The sequence below is a fragment of the Sceloporus undulatus genome, chromosome 5 (assembly GCF_019175285.1).
Source record: "Sceloporus undulatus isolate JIND9_A2432 ecotype Alabama chromosome 5, SceUnd_v1.1, whole genome shotgun sequence".
Taxonomy (NCBI): Eukaryota; Metazoa; Chordata; class Lepidosauria; order Squamata; family Phrynosomatidae; genus Sceloporus; species Sceloporus undulatus.
In genome coordinates this window covers 11,665,108-11,692,034 of record NC_056526.1, presented here as the reverse complement: position 1 = coordinate 11,692,034, position 26,927 = coordinate 11,665,108, and the positions used below count along the sequence as shown (strand labels likewise).

The 26,927-nt window shown below is 41.2% G+C and overlaps 2 protein-coding genes across 2 annotated transcripts in view; one reads left to right on the top strand and one right to left on the bottom strand.

Annotated features, from left to right (window-relative positions):
• The window catches only part of LOC121931413 (sulfotransferase 6B1-like), an 18,765-nt gene extending 16,942 nt beyond the window's left edge, over positions 1-1,823 (top strand). Inside the window, exon 6 of the mRNA XM_042469145.1 lies at positions 1,534-1,823. Within this exon, the coding sequence (XP_042325079.1) occupies positions 1,534-1,652 (119 nt within the window). The 3' untranslated portion in view covers positions 1,653-1,823. The remainder of the gene's footprint in view (positions 1-1,533) is intronic.
• Positions 1,824-4,264: 2,441 nt separating this feature from the next.
• On the bottom strand, positions 4,265-19,393 carry CMAS (cytidine monophosphate N-acetylneuraminic acid synthetase). The gene is made up of 8 exons (XM_042469144.1): positions 19,146-19,393; positions 16,108-16,250; positions 15,615-15,770; positions 13,913-14,046; positions 12,295-12,389; positions 9,942-10,113; positions 8,695-8,848; positions 4,265-6,706 (listed from the first exon to the last, which is right to left on the bottom strand). The coding sequence occupies exons 1-8, from the start codon at positions 19,358-19,360 to the stop codon at positions 6,507-6,509; spliced, it is 1,269 nt and encodes a 422-aa protein (XP_042325078.1). The 5' UTR covers positions 19,361-19,393; the 3' UTR covers positions 4,265-6,506.
• Between the last annotated feature and the right edge of the window lie 7,534 nt (positions 19,394-26,927).

Here is a 26,927-nt window from a genome sequence, read left to right as displayed (position 1 = left end):
GGAGCCACTAATAGGGTGCACTCAGCCATTGATTCAAGGGATTTTTTGTTTGTTTTTTGGGTTGGGTTTTTTTTTTGTTTTGAATACTTGTATTTGCATATATGTGCATAGTAGTAGCAAGTACATTTCTATACCGCTCACCAATGTACTAAGCGGTTTAACAAAGTGTAATGAGGTGTCTCAGAGATGGGACCCAATTCTAAACACAAAGCTCATTTAGGTTTCATATATCTTATATGCCTGAAGGTAATTTTAAAGGTTTGTGTACAATGGTGTCACTATCTCAGCCACCTGGGAAAAATGTTTTGGTTTTTGGAGTATTTTCAGATTTCACAATTCCGGATAAGGGAGTATTAGGAAATCAATTCAACATTAGTACAAAGTCCCCAAATCTGGTTACAGAACACTCCAAGGTGAATCCAACAACCCACAGTCTTACCACTAGTGCAAACACTTTGACAATATGGCACAGGTGATTTTCCAAGCCAGCCTCCTGGAGTACCGTAGCTCTGCAGACCACAGGGCACGAGGCACTGAAGACTTAGCTAGCTCAGAGCTGACCTCTGGAAGGTGAGGGGCCATACATCTGCTGCTCCCACCATCTCCTGTTCCACGGATCCTTAAAGCCACTGCCATGTGCTCAACAATGCTTCCTTCTTGTTTTTTGCTGTTACTGCTGGTGTCAGCATTTCCTTAATTTCCTCCTAACCAACCCCCATCCCCTGATGATGGGGAAGGAGAGTTCATGTTACTATGATAATAAGGTGAACAAGCACATACTCCATCTGTGCCAGTCTGCCCAATCATTATGGAGACTCTGCCAGATAGAACCTAGTAGCTAAGTGGGTGTTCCCTTCCACACTGCTCCAAGTGTGCCTCTCCTGAAGCTGCGACTCGTGGAAGGGGATGACCATCCCAGACAGGAGTGTACCATTCTTTGGTCAAGGTTGTACAAGTTAGGCAAGATGAGAAGAGAAAACCAGAGGCTGTTTGACTATTTCCCACTCCACTCTGTTACTGGTCCACAATACTTGCTATATCACTGAGTGCTTTAATTTCCAACATGGAAGACATTCAGGCATGATATACCTTCTACCCAGTTGCAATCTAGGGTGATACTATCCAGAAAGCACATTATGAGAGTCTGTTGCATGCAGACACCGTCTAAAAGAACAATGAAGAGAACAATAGGGACACCAAGTGCAGATCAAGCTCCTACTATGTGAGACTATTTCATCTCATCTATCATGAATACTTTAGATGATGATGGACATGACACATATAGAGCAAGGTGAAGTGGAAGCCATGTGCACTAGGAAATGGCTTCCTCACAGGGTCAGTTTTCATTACAAGCATCCCAGATTTTATATCTTCACTGCAGTTGTACATGCTGTATCCTTGCAACAGTAACAATCTAGTTTAAAGCTTGGAAAAGTTACTTTTTCTAATTGAAAAAGCAACTTTCCCCATTTCTGTTATGGTAAATTCATAACTCTTCATCTCTCTCCCCTCCAACCCCCATTAATTCTTTAGGTGCTGTTGGTGACTGGAAAAATCATTTCACACCCAAACAGAACCGGATGTTTGAAGAGACATTTAACAAGAAAATGGCATCCAGTGAAGTGGCAAAACATCTCATTTATGAATGCTGATTTGGAGGCAAAACTGTACAGAAGTTGGTGACTGTACAGAAGTGTATTTGCCCTGGGTCAGTAGATACTCAAAAGAGCTGCTATTTCCAAGATTCATGAACTAGGTTTCATTCTAAAAGGGAATATAGAATGTGCACAAATTTTTTTTTTATGGTGTAGATAGGACTCAGGTGGCTGGTGTGATTAATAAATAGGTTTTTAAATGATCAATGCTTGTTGAATTATTTGTAATTATTCTGAGATATGAATGTATAATTATACGTCACATGAAAGGTGGAAGGCCTGAATCCTATTGTTAGTCCTAACCATAGTTGACCCAGTAAAACAATGGAATTTACCTATCTATGTTGACTTGCAGTTGAACAATTCAATGGGTCTACTTTAGTTAAAACTAACCAACAGGATTCAAAGCCATGTTTGCTCAGAGGCTAGAAAAGTTAGTTTTTGGACTACAACTCCCAAAATCTCCCCAACTAGCATACTGACTGAGTGTGTGTGTGTGTGTGTGTCAAGGGGAGGGGGATAGAAATTATTCTAGGAAACAATCCAAATACTGGAAATAGGTCTGTCCCAGCATCAAACTGGTTGCTTAGAACCTAAAAGGACAGCCATACTAAATGGTTCACAGTTAGGTATGAAAAGGGGTCTGGACAGTGTAGGAAAAATATGTAAAACATACAGCTAAAAAAAATAGAAGCGTTTAAAGCTTAGGGTAAAAAATTGCTTAAAGAAAAATTGGATTTTTAATACATTGAGACATATATCCTCTTCCTCACATTTTCATGGAACCATACATCCCTTGCACAAAGGGGACAGAGACAGATAGTGACAACTTATGTATGCATTTAAAAAAAATCTGAGTAGGAGGTAGACTTAGTACAATGTCCCGTCCCCCCCAAGCATTACAACAACCTTCATCACCCCAGTGGCAAACTTTAAAAACCACAATACCATAGTCTTTTACCACTGGCAATGCTGACTAGGGCTCCTGGAATGTATAAACCTAAACCACTTGGGAAGACATAGCTGCTCACCCCGATTTAAAGAATATATGCATAAGCAAACCCTTTCATGCTTTCTCACCCCTACTGGCTGACTGTTGGAATCACCAGGCATTTACAAATATCATTTGGGAAGCACTTGACACATAAAACACTATGAGTCTATACATTTGGGGGATCTAATTGGAAGCAGAATCTAAGAATATACTGATCAGATTCAGTCACAAGCCCAGCCCAGCAAGCACAGACTGCCAGAATCAGACCATTATCCAAGCTAGATTTTCCAGTTTCATGGTTCTTGAATTTAGCAGCTTGATGTGGAAGCACCCATGTGGCAGGCACCATGTGGCTACTCTTATAGGTTAGTTAATTATTACAATCCATGGATATGGAGGTGCAACTGCATATCTATTTGTATTCATAAAAGGAAGAACATGAACCTCTTTACTTTTGAATAAAACCAGCCTAACGAGGAATTATTTTAACCACTGTTGAGTTATTGTCCTGATATCTAAAAAAACAGCAAGGCACAACAGCTAAAAAATACCCAACGTTTTGACACCAGTATTTCCCAGTAGAGCATTTGAGCACAGAAATTCTTTATTTTTAACCCACAGGAATGTTTAACAAAACTATTATGTAGTTTGAATAGCAGAAAGAAGAGTTATCCTTCTTTGAAAGAACTCAAAGTACAACCTTCCATTCAAGAGCAATTTCTTCTTGATTTTTCTGCCAGCAGATTTAATCAGGTAACAATCCAGCTCCAGTTTATACCAAGCCCCAAATTCCTTGAAAAACCAGAATGCTAGAGGCAAAATATAGGCAAACTAAACTGTGATTGCACAGGTGGATTTTCTTCCAGTAAAGATGACATGAAATCAGAGCTTGAAAAAGTGAAAATAATAACATTGGACTATAACTCGCAGAGCTCCCACCCACCCACACAGAGCATATTGACTGTCTAGCTAGCTGGGAGATTCTGGGAGATGCAATTCAAAAATTAACTGTTCCCACCTCTTGACTAACTTCATTTAGACAGGCAAACTTGTGGGGAATAAATAAATAAATAAGAGCCCCAAAGCACACTGTAAACCAAATAGAAAAGATAAATCACAATCAATATTCACCACAGATTAAAACAAAATCAAAAACAGAACTACAGTATTCACAGATTAAAAAGAGGATATTGATCAGAACCATCAAATATGGAATAAATGTTGATTCTTTTTAACAAGGCCCCCATTGTACCAAGAGGTTGTAACCATGTTGTCTATGTGGTACTGAGGAGGATAGCTAGAGGTCTTCTAGATGTTTTTGGATGACCCTTCCTCACTGTCAACACTGGCTAAGGTTGATGGGAATTGCAGTCCAACAACTGTAGAGCGGAAGATTGCCAGTCCCTGCATAGTGCTTCTGTTATCTCATTGGCCCACTGACAGCCTATAGGTAGTAGCAAGCAGCCAGTATAGGGACAAGGTGGTCCAGTGGTACAACTCACTACAAAGCAAGCTTCATACGTCCATTTTCATATAGTTTTCAATCCAGTGCAGAGTGAATCTTTGCACAAATGGCAGCTAAGCACTGGACAACTTTAAGTAAAGGCAGTTCTTAGTGACAACATAAAATGTGTGAACATGCTCTACTCTTAACAGAGTTGCATGCAGACCAATGTCTTTTTCAAGGGTTCCTAATCTGTGGTTTGTTTTTTTGTGGGTTTTTTGGGCTATGTGGCCATATTCTAGAAAATTTTCCTCCTGATGTTTCACCAGCATCTGTGGTTGGCATCTTCAGAGTTCCTAATCTCCTTGCCAGCATCTTTGGGTGTAGTATTTGCATGTCAGCACAGCCTTCCAGGTACACAAGCCATGTATCCACAGCAGATAGTGAACACCTCAAATATCTTTTAAACCAGGGGTGGGAATCATTTAGTCCTCTAGATATTTTGGATTTTGCCAGAGCTTGGGAAAGGGACTTTTCTGGATTATAATGCCCTGAGTCTAGTAGCCAACAACATTCACAACACTTGGCTATGTTAGCTGGGACTTCCAGGAGCTGAACATCTCTGTCAAAGTTTCCACCAGACATCTTACACAGAAAGTGGCATAACATTCATCCTTGTTTCATTTAGCCTTAAAAATAGCAGAAAAACAAAACATGAATACTATATCACAATTTCTCATACTTGCTTATACAACTCTCCACTGCCACCCTGCTGAATTGAAAAATAACAAGTCAGGGAGAAGTGTTCAACCTAGCCTTACTTGTTATGTGCCTTCAAGTCATTTCTGATATATAGCGACCCTAAGGCAACCCTATCAAGGGGTTTTCTTGGTGAGATTTGTTCAGAGGGGCCTTTGTCTTCCTCAGGCTGAGAGAGTGTGACATGACCAAGGTCAACTAGTGGGTTCCTATGGCTGATTAGGGATTCAAACCCTGGTCTTCAGTGCTCAAACCACTACACCATGCTGGCCCTAGCCTTCATCTAATGTACATTTTATTCCTATATTCAAAGATGGCTCTTTCAGAAGGAAGGGAAACTAACATTCAGTCCTCACCTTGGTGGTACATTCTAAGGGAAAAATACCCTATGTATGACTCTGCCAACTGCACAAACTGGATCAAAAGTAAGAGCAAAGGGACAGGATATGCCAAAAAGCAGAGCATCAGATCTAAAGATGAGCCTCAAAACATAATGAGGAATCTATGGACTAGCATCAGGAACCAGGATGGTTAACTGGCTCGAAGTAGCTCTTCGGAATCTTAGGTAGATCCCTAATTACAATAGTTACTTTTTGGAGTACACCTCCAAGAATTCCCTAACCAACATAGTCATTATTCAAAGGGATCTTGTAGCATCTGTGAGACTAACTGAAAGAGAGAAGTTGGTATCATGAGCTTCACAGATTTGAGCCTACTTCCTCAGATACATGAAGTGGAGAGTCCAGAAAGTTCATGCATCTAAGGAAATAGACTGAAGTCTACTTGGTTTTCCAGAATAACACAGCAATGTCTTTGCATTCTGCCAAGACAGCCATGTTGGCTAAGGGATTCTGGATTTTGTAGCTCAAAATGAAAATAATTAAATAAAATAATCCATGTTTTGGTGACAGACTGTTTCACATCACAAGCTCCCTGATTCTTCTAATGCATGCCTCCCATCTTCCCTAACCACACTGCTTCAGGCTGGTGCCCTCAAACTCTGGAGTCAAGGATCCCTGGTCATGTTTATGCTGAGACTGAACCAGGGATTTTCTGCATTCAAATTATGTGTTCTACTGCTGAGCAATGAAACTCCCTTTCACCTATTCAAATCAGGGCAGGGGTCGAATTCAGTCTCTTGTAATCTTGGGAGCCCTTAGACAGACCCTGCTGCAGATACACACTTTGTGAAGTGCCAGAACACACAGTGTATTCTTACTGGAAAGGGAAGGAGAGTCTTTGTTGCCAACAGGAGAAGAGAGACCATTCTCTGCAGGGAAAATAAGTTCTAAACAATGCTATCAGTTCCTCACACCATAGCTCTGTGCCCGTGACAGAATCGTACAATTGATTCTGAAAAAGAAAACATCAACATCCCCTGAGAGGAGGGACAGCAATACCGCCAATTTTTCAGGCTTACTGAGCAATGTTGACTGTAGTCAACTTCAGTTGGATGGCTGTTAACACCAGCAAAGATTTGGAAGAGAGAATTTAACTATTTGGTTCAAGTGCCTGAAAACACATGCTTTAAATAATTCCTGACAGTGCCCTTTGGCTTCCCAAAATGTGTTGTTGTTGTTTTTCTAAAGGCACAAGTAAACAAAGAGACCAACAGAATGGAATCAAAAGACTTCTTCCCCCCAGCTTCAGGCCTTTAACACCGTGGTTTCTTTCCAGTTGAGTTCACCTTTTCCATTAGGAGGAATATGTGTTCGGCAAACTCTCGGATTGCACCACGGCCACCGTTACATTTACAGATGTAGCTCGTGGCTTTCTGTGCAGCTGGGCAACCATCTGCAGGAACAGCGCTCATACCAGCTTTCTTCAGGCATTCCACATCAGATTCTTCATTTCCTACAGGGAGAGAGACACATCGCTATACATTAGGTCAAAGTTCTTCTTCTTCTTCTTCTTCTTCTTCTTCTTCTTCTTCTTCTTCTTCTTCTTCTTCTTCTTTTTTTTTTTACAAAAAAGCACACCACTAACAGATGGCTACAAGTTCAACCATTTATTTGTTAAGCACTGCTGTTGCCTTTCCAAGATACTTAAAAGTGCTAACAGCAATGTGCAACAAAAGAAACCTGGAAAAACAACACAGTAGCAGCAGGAGAACTTTACAGCAAACTAGATCTGGGTGGCACCCACACTACACTGTTATATCACTTTGCTACAATTTTGTTTACAAAGGTATCCTTGGTATTTGTACTTTGGTGCAGTACTTAGGATTCTCCATCAGAGAGTTCTAATGCTTTATATAGTTCAGGAGAGTAGACTGGAGAATTCTAAGTACCCCACCAAGCTAACAATCCTAGGATTTTATAGGATGAAGCCACAGCAGTTAAAGCAGTATTAGAATGCTAGAACTATGCAGTGTTGATACTCTAGTGTTATTTTATATGCATTTATTTACTTGCAAATATTTGTAAACTGTTTACATAGAAAGCTTTTAAAGATGTGTGTTTCAATAATCAGACATACCCTCACACATTCTATGAATGTATTATGTGTGTGTGTGTGTGTGCAAAAAATAGTTATGTCCTTACCTTCAACACACACTTCTAAGTGTCAGATTTTTGTATCCTATTTTAGTAAACTCTCCAAGTAGTCCAAACTACTGTCTATTTCAGAGGTGGGAATTGTGTGGCCCATGGACTGTATGCAACCTTTGGATGCGAGTCCCCTACCAGATGCCAGAAGTTTTTCAAGAAAATAAGTGTTTACATTTTTATTGTATTTTATATCACTTTGTATTTTATCCCACTTTGACAAATTTTACCATACACGTTTATTGTATTTTATTCTACTTTGTATTTTGACTACTTTGTCAAATTTTATCTCATGGTAACCACTCTTCTTTCTATTTGTGCTAGTCTATGACCATAATAAATTATTGATATATTGACTGATCAGCTGAAACTTTTTTTGCCAAGAATAATGTCAGAAATCCCATTTTGGCACATAAACTTTGATTTCAAGAGCCCTGAACCCATAATAGTAAGGCACTATTTTAAAAATGAGTGGAAGTAACTTCTAGTTGCCTGAAACATCACCTCTAGTTGTTGCTGGTTCCCAGAGAAGCTGAAAACAGCCCTCTAACCCCCCACAAGTACACACCCCTGGCCTATTTCATAGGCAATGTAAAACCACATACAACCATAGATAATTAAAAATCACATTTTCACTTGTGCATTTTGTGTATAGTATGTTTTACTGTGGTATACCATTTTGGCATTTTCTGATCTAAGCAGCTTACAAATATTTGTAAATAAATGACATGCACCTAAAACCAAAAATGGCTAGAACACTTATAACCCCAGATGGAAGAATACTCCATACAGTGGGTACTGTCACACTAAACGCCAGGTTCTGAACAACAACAAAACAGACATTCAAAGGACACGACACTATTAGTAGGCCCTTTCCAGATAACCTTAAGGACTGGATTTGACTATGAGGGAAAATACAGACTCTCAGAAAGGCAAGTCTGATTTATAAACTAATGACAAAATCTTAAACTTGGGCTGGTGGTAAAGAAGCATACCTTCAGCAGTACTGCTGCTGGGATGTTAGAGCACTAGCTAGCCTAGCTGATGAACTCCGCACTAGCTACAGCTTTTGGACTAGCCCCACACTGAGGGTATTACAGCGACCCAGCCCTGTGGTGGGCAAGCAGCAACCTATTTCCAGACTTGGTGTTGCTCCCAGTGGGTGATGAGGATGAAACCTCCCTCCCAAACTTGCCCACACACCTGGTTTAGCTGATCTGTCAATTCAAAAATATAGAATTAAATAAAGAACTGATGTCAGGCTTCCAATCAGAGTGGGAGAGAAGACAAGCTAACCTAAGTATGCCACTTCCTTCCAGCACAATCCCATTTCCTTCCGCCATTTCTCAACAACTTGCAGCTTGTCTGTCACGCTGACTTCCATTGGACAGCCCAGCTTCATGGCAGAAAGTGCCTTTGCTGAGCAATTCCTCTCTGAGATCAGTCGCACCTGGATAAACCAAATTCTATTAGGACAACAAGTGGGAACAGTATGGGAAGAAGAAATAATATAAAGCAAATATTTAGAGAACATATCATGGCACACGTTTTGATGGGGGGGGGGGGGGAGAACAGAACTGTGGATACTGGCATGTAACGAAATTGTCTTTCATGCAATAGGACACCTTCATTATGGATTGGCCAACCTAAGAAACTATGGAATAAATTGAGAGGTACATTAGTTGGTGGCCAATGGCAGAAAATTCATGTATAAGGGGTGCAATCCCAGTGTCATACAGTGAACTGTTGAATCAAGATCAGGGAAACGTAAATAATATCCTTGCTTGGCCACAAAGTCTACTACATTCACTGCCTCTTCTCCTAAACTACCCAACAGTGCCAAATTGAAAAGTAGTCATGGGAAATCAGGACTCTTTACAGAGGTAGATCAGTGTACAAGTGTCAGGAGAAATCAGTACGTTTTTCTGCCTTTACGGACCTCTTTCCATTTCAAATTCTCAGCTAATAAGCAGTATCATAGAAACTCAGTGGGTTGTAAAGGATGTTGGGGCACATGCTCAATTCATACTTGGCACCCACCAGACCTACAAGACTCAAGAGCGCTGAACTGAGAATTCATTCTAGAATTTGGATTTTGAAGCTGGAGATGGCGTTTTAAAGGACTTATGCATCAGCATGAAGCTGAAGGCTTTCATGGCCGGCATCCATGGTTTTTTGTGGGGTTTTTGGGCTATATGGCCATGTTCTAGAAGATTTTCTTCCTGACGTTTCGCCAGCATCTGTGGCTGGCAACCTCAGATGCTGGCGAAATGTCACGAAGAAAATCTTCTAGAACATGGCCACATAGCCTGAAAAACCCACAAAAAACCATTACGCACCAGCCTTCCTCAACTGGTTCTCCTCCAGGTTTGTCAGAGTACAACCCCCTTCATCCTAACCAGTATACGTCGGCATAGTGTGAGTTGCAATTCAACACATCTGGAGGGCACCACATCAGGAAAAGCTGGTGGATGCTGTTGTTCATCTTCCATCATATAACCCTTGGTGAACCTGGTCCAAAATGGCAACAAGTTAAAATGTACCTCAACACCTCTTTTTTGGAGCAAGTTAATCCCAACAGCATCCCTGACATCATATGAAACAATCTCCTTCTCATCTTCCGAGACATAGATATGACCAGTGGTGAGGCATCCATCAACAGTACAAACCAGCAACTTCACCTCCTTCAGGGTCTCTTTACCAAAGTAACCGTACCTGGAAAAACAGGTATAGCAAATTTTAAAACCGAATGTTTTTAAAGGACTGGCTTGGGGTGCTCTATCATTTTAAAGTGTTTTAAACAAAACAAAAACAATCAGCTTCATTTATATATTGCTTCATACTGAACTAACAGCATCTAAATGGTTTACAACTGTAAGCTAATTGCCCCCAACAATCTGGGAAGGATGCAAGCCTTAGTCAAGCTTGAGCCCCCTTAGCTGGTACTGAACTCTCAATCTTATGTTCTGAGTGAGTGGCTGCAGTACAGGCATTTTAACCATTGAGCCACCAGGGCTTTATCTTTTTAAACTGTATTTTATTCTTTTAATAAGCTATCAATTTTAATATTGTAATAATTTAATTCCATTTTAATGTACCACTTTTCTATGTTTTTAATTGTACTATTCTTTTAAGGTTGTGAGCCGCTCTGAGTCCCAGTTCTGAGAAAAGAACAGGATACAACTAAACACGATATGATATACGACATGGAAAAATAGGTACAGCAATTGTGGACAAGAGGAAGAAAAACACAGTTGCAATACTTAACTCTACATGGAAGAGGTTGACTTGGGAAGGAGAAAAATAGAATTATGGCAGCATTAGCTCCCACTGAAAAGGTAAGCTTGCATCTGGACAGTGCTACTTTATATTACAAGGTAGGGCTCTCACCATGGAACTATCCTCAAAATAAACACATTTCACCACTTGCTCTATAAAACCACACTGATATAACTTATATGCCACTGATGAAAAGCAGGCAGGGAGGGGGCCAGCCTAGCTTCCGATGGAAGAGTATTCTAGAGGGTGAGAGCAGCTACTGAGAATACTCTCTCTTGTGTTCTCACCAAGCGAGCTTGTGATCTTGGCAGGACCTAGAGAAAGCCTTGCCATGATGATCTTATGGCTCTGGCTGGTTCATATGGGAAGATACTGGAGGGATACAAACAGCCGCTTTAGTCCGCGGGGGAGCCGGAGCCTCCACACGGCGCGGCTCCCGTGCAGACCGAAAAAGAAGCTCCAAAATGGAGCTTCTTTTAGAGTCGCGTTTGCGACGTAGCGAGGCGCCAGGGGCGCACTCACTACGTCACAAAGGACGCGACGCGTACAGACGCTCAGCGTCCGATACGCAAAGATGGCGCCGGCCATGTAGAGGGGCCGGCGCCATCTTGTACGGACAGAGTCCGTATTAGGCCCAGGGGCGTCTAGAAGAGACGCCCTTTTTTTAAAATGGGACGTCCTCTGGACGTCCCAAATGCCGGTTTGTAACCAGCCATAGTCTCTCAAATTGTCTGGACCTAAGCTGTGTAGGACTTTAGGAAAAGAGATCCCACCTAAACATTAGGAGGAACTTCATGACAGTAAGGGGTGCTCGACAGTGGAACACACTCCCTCAGAGTGTGGTGGAATCTCCTTCTTTGGAGGTCTTTAAAGAGAAGCTGGATGGCCATCTGTTGGGGATGCTTTGATTGACAGTTACTGCATGGCAGGGGGTTGGACTGGATGGCCCTTGTGATCTTTTCCAATTTTATGATTCTGTGATTTACAATGGTGAAACAAGCACATGTCAGAGAAAAGGTTTCCAGTCTAACCTTCTGCCTGACATCTTCATTTTCTATGCAGAACAACCTTTTGCATGGAGAAAGCACTCAACCTCCAGATGCATATATCAAACCAGTCAAGAGAAATACTGTATAGAGAAAGAATATCTGACTACAGATCACTGAGATTCAAATCCATACAAATGCACACAGTAGTGTAAGGGAAAGTGAGAAAGACAGGAAGAGGGAATTGGGACATTTAGTTTTATTTTCTGCCATGCAGATTTAAAGTTGACTGGGACCTCCTGGATTGAGTGAAATAAAAATCTAAGAAACAACAACACTGTTCAATTTTAAACACCATCTAGAAAGAACTGGTCATTTCCAATCAAGGGGTGCCAAGTCACATGCAATTTTTGCTTGATAATATCCAAGCAATTGTTGGGGTTTTTAAAAAGGTTTTTCAACTTTTAAATCTGCTGAGTGGGAGGAGAAAATTTCAAATATGCAGCCATCCACACCTATAGCACTGAAGTGATGCACTATTTAATTCTGACAACTGTATAAACTGGCACTGAGAAATTGTAGAAGGGGAGAAATATTGCAACAAACTGAAAAAATCCATTTTTGTTTTTACCTCAGTACTCTTTGCTCTGCAATAGGCCAGTCAATGTCAACATCTATATCCACACTGTGCTCAGCACGCATTTCATAATAAGCCATTTTCCCACCCTAAGCAAAATTAAGAACAAGCATCAACCAATTTTGCTGAAACAAATGAAGAGAAGAATGGTGTGGGCTGCTTAGCATGTAGAAGTTCCATGTGCATCATTTGTAAGGTACAAAATTCTATACATGTGGAAAGTAGCATGAAGATGTGTTCAGTCCCTGAAGGAGAAAAGTGAGAAAGGCCTAAATGAGAGACAGCCATGTTGGGTGGGTGGGGAGGGGAGTTTGTTTAGTCATAGAAAGTGCTGTTAAGTTCCTTGTGATTTCATGTTAAGTTAAATGTGTACAAAACATTCTGAGCCATGTTCCCAAATATCCTGACATATTCTAGTGATATGATAATAGCAAAGATTTTGGAGTAAGCTACAAGAACAAATGTGACATACACAGTTTGGAAATAGTACTTGCTCCTTACTGGTGAGTTTGCACAACTGTCCTAGCCTTTTGTTCAGTTGCTGCCCTTACATGTTTTTGCAAGAATTCTATATAAAATTGATTTAATTCCTTGTTCATGGTGCAATCTCAGACTCCCAGGCCAGACTTCCCCTAGCACTATGTCATTAAATAAACTGCTGTGTTCAATCTCCTCAATGTGACACCCCTTCAGATACTTAAACAGAGTTATCATATCCCCTCTTAATTGTCTCTTTTCCAGGCTAATTGTATGTTATTTTACTGCTGTAATCTGCTTGGATTCCCTGAAATTAAGCAGAATATCTATTGTTGTTGTTGTTGTTGTTATTATTATTATTATTATTATCCATTTCCCCAAGTCTTTCCTCATAAGGCTTTCCAGGCCCTTCACCATTTTGGTGGCTCTCGTTTAGACATGTTTCTGCCTGTCCACATCCTTTCTGAATTGTGGTGCCCAGAACTGGACAACTCTATGATTCTATGAATCTGGTATCAAACTACATTCATGAACCCTAGTGAGTTAAAAAAAACAGAGATCATATATTTAAGCTTAAAGCTTAAAGCCAATCATTTGAGCTTAATATTTGAACTTAAAACTTGGAATTTAATTTAGAACTGCCAGTAATTAAACCTTAGGAGAAGCACTGCAACCTTCCAAAACGAGAAAAAAATCCTGTGCAAAATTGAGAAAGTCATCAAAATCCAGTATCATGGGAAATATGTTGCCATCTCGGGAATGCTAGAAAGCTGAATTTGGACGGCAATAGGACCAGATTCAGCCCCACAAACTGTATATTCCTATCCTGCCAGAATGAAAAGGGTGCAAAGTGACAGGATATAAACAACAAAACAAAGGGCACCTATTTCAAAACAGTATATTTGGGGACAAAAAGCACTTAGGGGTCCCCCCCAGGAAATTTATATGAAAAAAGAATCAAGATGCCTTGATCTGGTCCCTCCCTGCATTATAGGTGGTTAAAGAGTTTTGAAAGGATAACTGAGTTCCATCAACTAAATTGCATGAAAGGAGTCTCAAAACTATCCTAGATCTCCATGCTAAGTGCTGAGAGAATGAAGTTTTATAAAAACAATAACTGAATGCCAGCACCCACCTGTAAGTACCCCTTTTCAACTAGGGCCCTTTTGGCAAAATAAAATGACCCATTTTCATAAAGTTCACCATCCCAGTCCTGGCGCCGGGGACGTTTGGCAGGATTCAGATTTTGAGGTACAGTCACTTCACTCACTGAAGAAAGAGAGAAAGAGAGTGAAAGGATTTGTGATATTGATAATTGCTGATATTTTGTATGTCATCCTGGTATTTTAAGGGGAGGGGCAGCACACAGAGTATGTAAGTTGACAACCATTAAGACTGTAAAACCTGGATTATGTCTCTAGCTGGATGATCCCAGAGACCTCTCTTGCATTACTCATTTGCTACAGTGGTCTGGCTTAAAGGTTCAACTCTTTATCATCCCCTCTTGAAGTAATTATGGTAAGAGGGCTGAGAGGTATGATTGTGATCTTGTAATTGGTAAATGATTCTACTAAGTATTTACTGACAGGTGGTTTGAACCATCAATGATTCAGTTGCTATACAAGAATCTAGGAATCAGTGAGGTATCTTTGGATAATGTGGCATGGTCCAAGTAGTGTTGCTTTTTTAAATTGGGCTATTGTGACTCAGTGACTCAGTTGGTTTGCCTGGCCACTTGGAATTGCTCCCAGGGCACCCATCACCACTGGAACCATAATTTCCTTTCCCCGAATGTGGTGAATCTTGATTTTTAGTTCTTGAATTGTCACCATCTTTTCCATCTCATTGGTCCAAAAGATACTGCAGAAATAATCCAGTTTGAGACTGCTTTAACTGCCCTTGCTGAGTGCTAGGAAATCCTGAGAACTGTGGTTTTGTGAAACATCTACCTTTCTTTGCCAGAGAGCTCTGGTGCGAAAAAAACTACAATTCCCAAGATTCCCCAGCACTGAGCCTGGGCAGTTAAAGAAGTTCAAACTGGATCATTTCTGCAGCATATTTTGGACATTTGCCTTTGACACTGCTGTTCTTTGAGCTTGCCATATCTATAATCCAAGCTTTCTTTTACTAAAACACAGTTATATCTGGCATATTATGTTTTAACTGTTTGTCCATTTAAGTCTTAAGGTCCCATATGATTTTTATATCATCCATTTTCAGCATCTTTTTCAGGCTTATGTCTCCACCAGTAGTAGTGATGGTAGTAGCAGTTGTTGTTGTTATCATTGTTACTGATGCTATTTCATTTATTTCCCACCTCTTCCCCAATACTGGGACTCAAGAGTACTTACAAAGGCTAAAACAAAAAACAAGTATATGCCAAAGCCTTCATTCAGAGCCTTGGGGGGCTAGAGCCGCTCAGTATAAACACAGAACTTGTGATCCTCCAGATATTGTTGGTTTTCAACTTGCATCAACCCTAGCTAGCATAGCCAGTGGTGAAAGAAACGTGCTGCAACTTAACAGCATCTGGAGGGCCACTTATTACCCACCACAATACAGAATAATATAGCAAAAGAGATAACTGTGCTCTTAGTCATCTACTCCAAATCCCTGGTCAATGCAGGATATATGTCAAATGCAGGTATGGCATCACTGACAGCTATCCAGTCATGTTAAATGTCTCCAACAATAGAGAAGCAAACAGATCTAAAGGCAGTCTGTTTTATTATTGAACAGCTATTACCATTATAACTAGAATTGACCAGTGGTTTTTCTGTCTGTATTCCTAGATTTTATAATAGGCATTAGCAGTTGTAAACTTGGGTATCTCCTACCTCCTTTTTTTATTTCACTCCACCTAAATTGATGCCGCCTCACGACAGAGAAGACAGAATCAAAGCCATCCTCCTGGATCATTTTGGCCACTTTGATTAGATCGGTGGGATGCAAACAGGGGGAGGTTGCTTGAATATTTCCTATGACAGCAACCTCTGGGGAAGAGAGAGAAACAACAGAGAGGGAATAAAAGACCATAAAAATACTGGTTGTTTTTATGTATATGATTATTCAAAATGGGCCAGTATCATTTACAAGCACTATACATTTTTTAAAAATGGAAGTGGACACATTATATATAATCTAAGCACCAAAATGAGGAAGACAGTGTCATTCAAAGCAAAACAACTATGGATTTATGCAACAGGCTGGTTTCCAAAGGAGATAAAAACTCTAAACAGGCAGCTATTTAAAAGGTTCATTAAAAAGTCACAGGGGCATTTATAAATAATTTCTTAACAAATCCAAAATTATTAATGACTGATACCACACCATCATGATACTGAAGGAATTCCACAATGGCATCCAGGGAAGTAGAGGAGTCTTTAGACACTTCCGAGCTCCTTCGATGAACTTGAGCCCCAAACTGTTTGGCTACTTTCTCAATTTCATCATGGTCTGTGGAAACCCAAACACTGTTGGGAGACAAAAAATATACAGCAGTTTTACACTGTTGTCCTGAAAGACAAGGAGGAGTGGAGATGGCAGAACTGTTCATCCAGAAGCAGACCTTGCAACCTCGCAAGATGAAAGCATGTAAATAGCCTCTCATTTGATTTCTAGTCATATTGTTGGGAACAGCAAGAATAGATTGATGTGATGGCAACTTCTACATCAGAGCTAAATATACTGGGGAGGCCCATACAGTCTGATTCCATGCCTATTCACTCACAAGGAGGCCCCAATGGAAGCAGTGGAACATACTTCCAAAATACCAGACACATGATTCTAACCTTAAGCAGTGACACTTTTATTGTGAATGTAAAATGTTCAAGGATGCTAAAGCAGCTAGCAACCATTAACCAATACAAACTGCAGGTTGACTCTCCCTTATCTGAAATGCTTGTCACCTGAAGTGTTTTCAATTTCAATTTCATTTTTTTGTTTTTGTTTTAACATTTTAGAATACCTGTATCTGCGTGTGCGTATATAATGTATTTGAAAATATGTATGTAGTAGTAGTAATAATAATAATAATAATAATAATGATGACGTAGTTGCTAATATGTATGTAACATACGCATGCCCATCTTGGAGATGGAACCTAAGTCTAAAATAAAATTCAGTCATGTTTTATATACACAAGGGTCTGATGCCCTTAGGGCGTTTATGCCATCTATAATGTTGTTGTGTGACTTCAACTCATCTCCAAACCATAGTGACCAATAAAACAAACCTATCATGGGGTTTTTGTGGCAAGATTTCTTCAGAGGAGGGTTGACATTGCCACCTACTGAGACTGAGAGAATGCGACATGCCCAAAGTCACCCAGTGGGTTTCATGGCAGAGCTGGAAATCGAACCCTGGTCTCCAGAGTCATAGTCCAACACTCAAACCACTACGTCACACTAAGGTCTTAAAATCTCTCTTAATTTTTTTGCCAGGATTTTAAATGCTATTTAGATAGAACAAGTGTTCACTTGGGGATGCTCGCAGACATCATCAAGTTAAAGGCTGACTGCTCTATTTCTAGAGTTCAAAGACATAGCCGTGTTATTCTGGAAAATCAGTATGCAAAGGGATCTTGCAGCACCTGTGAGACAAATTGAAAGATAGAAATTGGTAGCATGAACTTTTGTAGACTTAAATCTACTTCCACAGATGCATGGGGAAATAGACGCACGTCTACAAATGCTCATGTTACAAACTTCTGTCTTTCAGTCACTCTCAAAGGTGCTACAATATCCCTTTGCAGAATGCTTTATTTCTGGTTTACTTTGCAATATTTAAGGCCCTGAAGCCCGTATATCAGAAGGGGATATGTGTGACTGGTGTCTTCAGGGTTAAGACATATAATGAAGCTAGTTCTGGGCATTCAGCCACCTAAACATCAGCAGAAAGATAAAGTAAATACAGGAAAATCTAGCTGAGAGAGTGAGGGACCAGGGCAGAGCGGTGTATCTAGATGATGATGCAATGGTCCTAAACTTACAAACAATGGACTTGCAAATCCTGCAAGTAAAGAAACAGGAGTGGAGGAACCACACCTGTTTCAATAATATGTACCACCTTTGTTTCCATAACAGCACATTACTGACTTGTTACAAGTCAGCTCTTCTTTGCCTTCAGTTCCTCCTGTATCTTAAGTGAAGAGATAATAATACTCAACATTGCGTTTTGATTTTCTAGAAGAGCATTCGCAAGGCTATTGAAAAAACTGCCCCACCTTCCTGCTTAGACTTAAGATACAGTACCTTCAAATTAAAGCTGCATTAAATCCCCTCCCTGCTTCTGCTTCATGAAGGCGAAGAGATAAAGGACGTTCTTAACCCCAACCCACATAAAGCCCTGCATCGCAGTTCTCAGAAGTTACTTTATTTTGTGGGTGCATCAGCACTGTAGAAACATTCCCATAAAACGACGCCATTTTAAGTGCTGTAGCTCCATCCGATGTCATGGTGCTCCCTCCTTGAAAACCCTGGGATCTGACGTTTTGCAAGGTCTTCAGCCCTTTCTGCCAGAGTGCTGTTGCCTCGCTAAAACTACAAATCCCAAGACACCTTGGGAGGGAGCCATGGCGGTTCAAGGGGTGTCAAACCACATTATTTCTACAGTGTAGAAGCACCCTAGGACTACAACTCCCAGGATGGCTGCTGTTGTCGACTGCCTTCAACTTGACCCGATTCAAGGAGACCCTGGAGATGAGACGCCTCCGAATCCCAGTATCTTCCACCGCTCTGCTCAGGTCCTGCGAATTCAAGTCTGTGATCTCCTTGACTGAGTCTATCCATCTTGAATGTGGTCTTCTTTTCTTTCTGCTGTCTTCTACCTTTCCAATGAATCGTGCCTTCTCAGCTATCAAAACCCTGAAGTGAATTATAGTAACAATAATAATAATAATAATCCTATCAGCCCAATAAAGAGAGCCAAGGCTTTCAAAAACTATCAAATGAAACCCTGAAGTCAAACCTATAAATAATTTTATTATTATTATTATTATTATTATTATTGGCCTATTATTCCAAGAAAGAGATCCAAGGGCTTCGTCAAGCCTATAATAAATAATTTATTAATAATTATTATCTATTATTATTATTATTAGCCCAAGAAAGAGAGCCAAGAGCTTCAAAAACTAACATATAGAACCCTGAAGCCAAGCCTATAATAATGTATGAATAATAATAATAATTAATTAATTATTATTATTAGCCTATTAGCCCAAGAAAGAGAGCCAAGGGCTACAAAAACTATACTAAGATAAATAAAACCCTGAAGTGACGCCTGGAAGCAAAAGCACTGGACTCCCTTTGACAAAAGGAGGGGGGGGGGGAAGAGAGGAAGTGAGGGAGAAGATTGACGCATGCGCACACCTCTGAAAGACGCCAGAGTCGAGGGCTGCCCTCAGCACCCAGCCAATCAGCGGGACCCCGGCGAGGAGCTTAATGTTCTTCAGGGGGATCCCTTTGCTGCCGCCGCGGGCCAAGATCAAGGCCGCCATGTGGGGGGAAGAAGGCGGCGGCGGCGGCTCCGAATCTCCCGAAGGCCGTCCAGGGGAGGTGGAAGACAACCTAGCAGAGGCGGCCATGTTGCTCTGAGGGGAAAACTTAGAACGGGCCACGCCCACCAAGGCCACGTTTAGGCCCCGCCCCCTTTTCCACGCACAAGTTGCGCGCGGGGCATGCTGGGCGCCGGCGGCGGCTCTCTCGCAAGCGTTTCTGGGAATGGTAGTTCGCTAGTCAGCAATATTGAAATGGAATCTCTTTCCCTGTCCATTCCATTCCATTCTTCTGTCTCCTAGTCTCTGGGGCAGCAGAAAACAAGCTTGCTCCCTCCTCAATATGGCATCCCTTCAAGTATTTAAACAGGGCTCTTAATCTGCTCTTCTCCAGGCTGAACAGCCCCAGCTTCCTAATAGGACATGGTTTTCAGACCCTTCAACATTTGGGTTAACACCACTTTAACAACGATTTGGCACCGCTTTAACTCTCTGTCTGTCTCAAGGCTATGGAATTCTGGGAGTTGGAGTTTGTTGTGGGTCTGGGTCCCACAACAAACTCCAACTCCCAGAATTCCATAGCCTTGAGCCAGACAGAGAGTTAAAGCAATGCCAAACTGGGTTATTTATCCAGTGTGGATGCAGCCCTTGAGACAGGAGGAAGGAACAGCAAATCAGATATTCACATAACACCATGCATCTACCAAAAAACAGTACATACTTGTAACCAAGGTTGCAAAAGCATGCTTATTACAGCTGAACGTAAAGAAAAGTAATGACTGCGGAGAACGTACACAAATCCAACCTAAATAATGAAGTTGAAATAGCTAAGCATCTCCCAAATAAAGGCTGCAGTCAAGAAATCAGAAGATTAGGAAAAGGAAAGGCAGCTGTGAAGGAACCAGACAAGATCCTAAACTGCAACGACAAAACTGAATGTAAAACTAGGGTCTTAGTACAAGCCTACATCAGGGTTTCTCCTAGGTCCAAAACACACTGCCGAAATAATCCAGTTTGAGACCTCTTGAACTGCCCTGGCTCAGTGCTAAGGAATCCTGGGAATTGTAGTTTATTGTGGCACCAGAGCTCTCAGTTCCCAGAATTCCCCAGCATTAGGCCAGGCCAGGGCAGTTAAAGCAGTCTCAAACTGGGTGATTTCTGCAGTGTGTCTTGGACCAAATTGAAGAGAAGAGAGGGGCAGGAGAGCCTACTGGCTTTTGTACCTAAGGGAAGAGAGGAGAATTAATTCACTGTGTTAATTCATTCAGCTGATGTAGTGTTTTCCCACTTTATTCCGCATACTATATCAGCCCCAGAGGTTCTGGCGGTGGCAGCTTTGCAGCCCTGAATACGAAAAGCAGATTGATCTTGTCCTCTCAAGGGCTGCTCTTGCAGTGATTTTAAATGCCAGCAGAGTGCATCCTGGTTCCATGTGTGAACCATGTTATTTTCTCTCTTTCATGAGAAATGGAACATCAATGGTGGCGAGTTCTTATCTGGAACTTTTTATTCCAACAGGCCTTTGAGAATTGCTTTTATAAAGGGAAAGGGGGCCTTCTTTAGTGTTCTAGGTTTTCATTTGTTTTACTGGTTTTTCTTTTAACTTGTTTCATTTATTTATTTTGATAACTATTTTTTTTTAATTTTTGTATGCTGTGAATTTTAACTGTGTTTCTTTAAAACTGTTGCAAGCCACCTTGAGTTCTCAACTAGGGAAAAAAGGCAGAATAATAATTATAATAATAAATGATCTAGCACTTTTCTTAAGTTGGCACTTTCCAAATATATTGGACTGCAGTTAGCACCATTCTCAACCAAGAATGAGGGATGTAGCTCAATACATCTGCTGCCTGTTCCCACTATTAAATAGAGCCAATTGCCGATTGGTGTAAATCACCCTCGTTCCCATTTGAAACTGGTTCCTGTCGTAATGTGATTGAATCCTTTGTGATGAAACAAGGCAAAGGCAAAACAAACAACAAACAAAAAACCTCATAGAATAGTTTCAAAGCAGTTCTTTTCAGAAGAATCGATTGTGAAGCGAGTTCAATAAGTGGGAACAACCAACTCAATTCATTTAAAAAGACCCCTGCCATGCTTGGATTGGTCAATCCAAGGGTGGCAGGGGCCTGGGAAGGACCCCCAAGAGTTTGAAGTGGTACAAACTAGTGGGGATGACAATCACACCAAAAAAGAAGCGGGGGGGGGGGGGGGGGGTGATGAAAAGATCCGCTTTCATAGTGGGAACAAGAGACCTTTTGGAATCGATTTACCAATATGGAGCAAATGTGAGTCACACTCCGATTTCAGTGTAAGTGAGAATGAGCCCCCGGAAGGAACCACAATGGGGCAGGTGACAATGCTCTTTCCCCACATCCAAAAAAGTACATAGGAGACTTGCTTCTAAACTTGGTGCCTTTGTAAGCCTGCTGCCCTCCACATATTTTGAACTGCAATGTCCATAAGCACCAGCTAGCATGGCCAACGAATCTGGAGGGCAACACTTGGGAAATATTCTCAAAGGATGATGTGAGTGAAGAAGCCCATCTCTCATACAGGGTTGGCTCAAGACGCTGGCTGAGGTGAAGGTTCTCACTAGGTTAATATACATAAGGAGTTGAATCCTCCTTCAACTGAATCTTGGAAAAATTACTTCTTCTTCTTTTTTGCACTACATTTCCTTCAGTATCGTCCTTGTGTGGCTTCAAAAGTCTTATTTCATTATGAAAGCAATCTGAGATGCAGCTGTTTATCTCTCTGCATGCACACAAAGCACTTCAATTCACCTTCCAAAGGGAGATGGTTATAAAAGCATGCCTTTTGCCAAACAGATTTTTGCAGTGAGACAAAAGACATGCATTTACAACCATCTCCCCAGAAGAGAATGGACGTGCTTCACATGCGTACAGAGAGGTGAGCAGAGAGCCACTTTTCTTCTCATTTATCTCCTGTATCTTATAATGTAATATGACTGCAAGTCATTTCCAACGTATGGAGCCTCTAAAGGGTTTTCTGGAGCTGAGAGTATGACTCGCCAGAATGGGTTTCCATGGCCAAGCAGGGAACTGAACCCTGATCACCAGAGTCCTGCTCCAACATTCAAACCACTACACCATGCTACACTCTCCAATATTTCATAAATGAAAACTGGCCAAGCAACATCAGATGTGGACAAGATGGCAAACATTATTAATGAGGAACAACACACAAGCTAGGAAAGGCTGTAGTAGTTTGATTTTGCCAGAGTTTACAGGGAAGGGCAAGACTCTGCTCCTTTCTCTCTTCTTTGCTGGGTGAACTGAGTGTAAACTAATTTTGCACTTGGCACTCAGTTTGCAGCAGTTGAAGTAAGCTGAAGGCAAAAGGGGGAAACTGAGAGGAGAAGGAGAAAAGCCTAGGACATTTAAAAAACAACTGGAAAAGTGGGAAGAGAGGATTCATTGAACTGGGACAATTGAAGGATATGTAACACTCTCTTCCACATGTAAGGGCAAGCAGGCTAGCTGAAAGACAGAGAGTAAGATGCGCAATAGCAATGCTTTACCTTTCCTCTGCCTGAGGCAGCTGTCTCACTTTGTCTACTAACGTACTTCACCCTATTTGAGTTTCAGCACTATAGATTGCTACTGGAACGATTGCAAGCTCCATCTTACAAGCTGTCATCCTAGCTCCATCTTGGTTCTGTCTTGAGAGGAACCTGTTCCTCATCTAGCTTGGCAGTGTGATTTTAAACTGTTACTGAGTTGTTCCATTTAAAAAAGCTGTCACCTTCCCTCCAGCTCTTTTTGTTTGTTTTGTGTGACTTCGAGTCATGTTCAATTTATTATGACCCTAAGGTCATGGGGTTTTCTTGGCAAGATACCATGAGGCAAATAATTATAAATACACACTACCATTGCAGCCTAAATTCCTTAAAGGCACCAGATCCCATCTGATCTTGGAAGTTAAGCAGTGCTTGGATGTGAGACTGCCCATAAATACCAGGTGCTGTAGGCTCTATTTCAGTGGAAGGAACTGGCAAAACCACCTTGGAGTATTCTTTGCTTAAGAAAACCCCTATGAAGTTCATGGGGTCACAACAAGTTGATGTGCAACTTGAAGTCACATACACCCAAACTCACACCATTACTTGAGTCTTAATGTCAAAAAAGAAAAAAGAGGGAAGCGGATACAAGTCAAGGCATGCTATATGAAGTGGCTCCTGTTTCCATTGTCAGCCTTGCAAAGCAGCCCACCACCCTACTTCCACAACAGCGTATCTGCAAATTATCTCTGCTTTTGTCAATTTGGATAAATAATAACCCTTCGTTGTGATTTTGCTTTTTAAAAAGGCACCCTTGAGACTCCTGGCAAGCTGGCTGGAATTCATTTGGAAACATTGAGGAGCTAAGCTCCATGTGCTCTAAAATGATCAACTGTTTAATTCTTTTAAAATAGCCCAACATGTTTCAGCCTATATGAGAACAACAGAAATCACTGGAGTTGAGAACACTCTCCAAAACACAGGACCATTGAGTCAACAATAACAATAAATCTGGTGGGGGGGGGTTTCACAAAAACAAATCATGATGAAGTTTGTTAGCTTTTAAGGTTGGACTTTAAGGTGTGTTTGCTGTAACCAAATTAACAAGATTGTTGTAGTGTGTCTTTTAATTATTCCTGACTTATGGTGACCCCAAGGTGAAGTTATCATTGGTTTTTCTTGCTATGATTTGTTCAGAGGGTCTTTCCTTTGCCTTCCTCTGAGGCTGAGAGAGTGTGACTTGCCCAAGGTCACTCAGTGGATTTCCACAGCTCAGCTAAGATTCAAATCCTAGCTTTCAAAGTCATAGTGCAATGCTCAAATCACTTCAGCGTAAAACAGAGGAAAGTTCAGCATGAGCTACTGTAAAAAGTTTGAAGGCCATGGGAAGTGTTAGCAGTTTTAAGTACTGTATCCTGAATCATAAATGCAAATAAAAAAAACAAAACAGAAGTTCATTTTTTGAAATGAATTCTGTACTCTCAGACTAAATAAATAATGATGAGAATTGGGGCATCTCTTGTCAACCATTATCTCTTGGGAAATGTTTACAGTTCATAAGAATCCCCCTTCCTTATCTTTGTCCAGATGATGCATTATTCATGCATTAATTTGTGTAGTTGTTTTGACTCAAGACCATAGTCAAATGTTGGCTCCAGTCTGCTCTTTAGGGAATTCAGATGCTACAATATTATCAAAGAGACGTTCCCATGCAGAGATGGATGTGGTATCACTGCACGTCTTTCAGAAAGTTGCAGAGAAACTTTCTTTTCCTTGCTCGATTTATGGTCAGGGATGTGAAAATGGTTGTTTGTGTTTGTTGCAGATTAACAGTGCTAGCAATGGACCAGAAAAAACAATATCACATTCTGACATCCTAGCGAGGAAACCATGAATGTGTGCATTAGTTCAATAGTATTCAAATGTGAAAATCTCTCTGTTACTAGTCATAATAATACTCATATTTATAATATGCAATATTGTAACTCCCAGAACAATGTAACAGTGCTTAGAAATCTGTAGCGTTAATAGCAGGGCATCTGAAAAAATGGACTGATATTCAGGAAAGCTCATGCTAAAACAGATCAGTCTTAAAAGTGCTGCCATATTCCACCCCACCCCCTCTTTTCTTGTATACATAGCACTGATGCATTCAAGTCTTTTAGTCCAACTCTCTAGTCAAATCTCAAGTTTCTGGCTTCAAGTTTCAAGTTGAGTCTCAAGTCCTTGCAAGATACTTTCAAGTTGAGTCTCAAATCAAGTCTCAAGTCTGGAAGCCAACTTCAACAGAGAAAAAGGTGAAAGTGGTATGTGGGGTGGAGATGAGGTTTAATAATGAAAAAATCAAGAAAATGTGCACAAAGGACCTGTTCAGACTGGCCTGAAATATATATATAGCAATGCAGCTATACAGTGCGCTTTCCAGGGCGCAAAAAGGAGCCACTTTTTGCAGCTCTCTTTTGTGCCCTGGGACCGTGGCCCCGATCTGGCTGAAGAGGGACCGCCCCTCCAGGGCTATTTGAACAGTCCCAAAGTTAGATATTAAAAATTGTCATAAGCAATTTATCAAGATCACATTTTAGAAAAATGAGGTCTACTTACTCTGCAGTCGCTGCACACTGAAGGAGCCTTTTAAAGGTTTTGAAAAGCTTTAGAAGGATTCTTCTTCCTCAAGTCTGTTGCCTGAAATGTTTGCTATTCCCCTTCAAGAAACATTACGAATGTTTTATGTTACTGAACCTCAGACAACAGGTCGGTTGCGGAGTCGAGTCTGGGCACTATTTATTGCTGATCTGAGTCCAAGGACCTTATCGCACTCAGAATTTTAAACGTTCTGGGGACTGGAGGAGGACGCTCGTGTGTGCATGCGTGTTCAGCAGAAAACGGAGTTTACCGCACACAAAGAGGTCCTCCAAGAGGCCCCATTCCGTCCCCGGCGTGCACCCGTTCGCATCCAGTCCTGACGGGCATGATTTTTGCCTGACGGATTACCTTCCGTCAGCAAAAAATGGCGCCTTTCAGGATTGGACGCGAATGGGTGCGTGCCGGGGGATGGAACGGGGCCTCTTGGAGGATGTCCTCGTGTGCAGTAAACTCCGTTTTCTGCTGAACGCGCATGCACATGAGCGTCCTTCTCCAGTCCCCAGAACGTTTAAAATTCTGAGTGCGATAAGGTCCCAAGTCAAGTCACTGAAGTGACTTAATATAAAGTATAGAATATGAATATAATATATATACAGGGGTACCCCGGGTTACGAAATTAATTCGTTCCGCCGCCGCTTTCGTAACCCGGGATACTTCGTAAGGCGAAAAAGCCATAGGCGCTAATGGGGAAAAGCCGCGATTTCGTGTGAAATAGCGCCAAAAAGCACCAAAAAATTTTTCGTAACCCGAAATAACCTTCGTAACCCAGAACAGTTTTTTTGAATGGATTTTTTTCGTAACCCGGAAATTTCGTAAGGCGGCGCATTCGTATCCCGGGGTACCAGTGTAGTATATTAATATATTATCTACATAATATATATGTATAATATATAGTCATCCCTCCTAATTCACAAACTTGGAATTCACGAATTTGGTTATTTGCGAGGTCCCTCCTGACCCCTTCCATGTCTAGAATAGTTGATCCGGGCATTGGAGGGGTAAGGAGAGCTTGCTTGGCCCCTTCTATCTCCCCTCCATTGCCTGGATTGGGTAATCCAGGAATGGAAAGGGTGGAGAAAGACCCCCACAAGTCCCCTCTGGATCCCGAGCACACCCTCTCATGGAGGGAGGGGTTATTTGTGATTTTTCCATATTTGCGGGGTCTTTCGTCCCTAACCCCCATGAATATGGAGGGATGACTGTACTATATACATAGTATATAATAATGGTATATTAGATACTGTTATTTACTGCATATTGGATAATAGTATTGCTTTTGGTGGCAACAAGCATTGTATTGTTAGACTAAGACTCTGGGAAACCACAGCCATGAAAACCTACTTGGTGGGTGACACTAGCTCAGTCTCAGAGGAAGGCAAAGGCAAACCCCTTCTGAAAATTGTGCCAAGAAAACCCTGTGATCGGGTTGCTTTAGGGTTGCTGTCAGAAACAACTTGAATGCACACGACAAACACAATGGCTATTGATGGT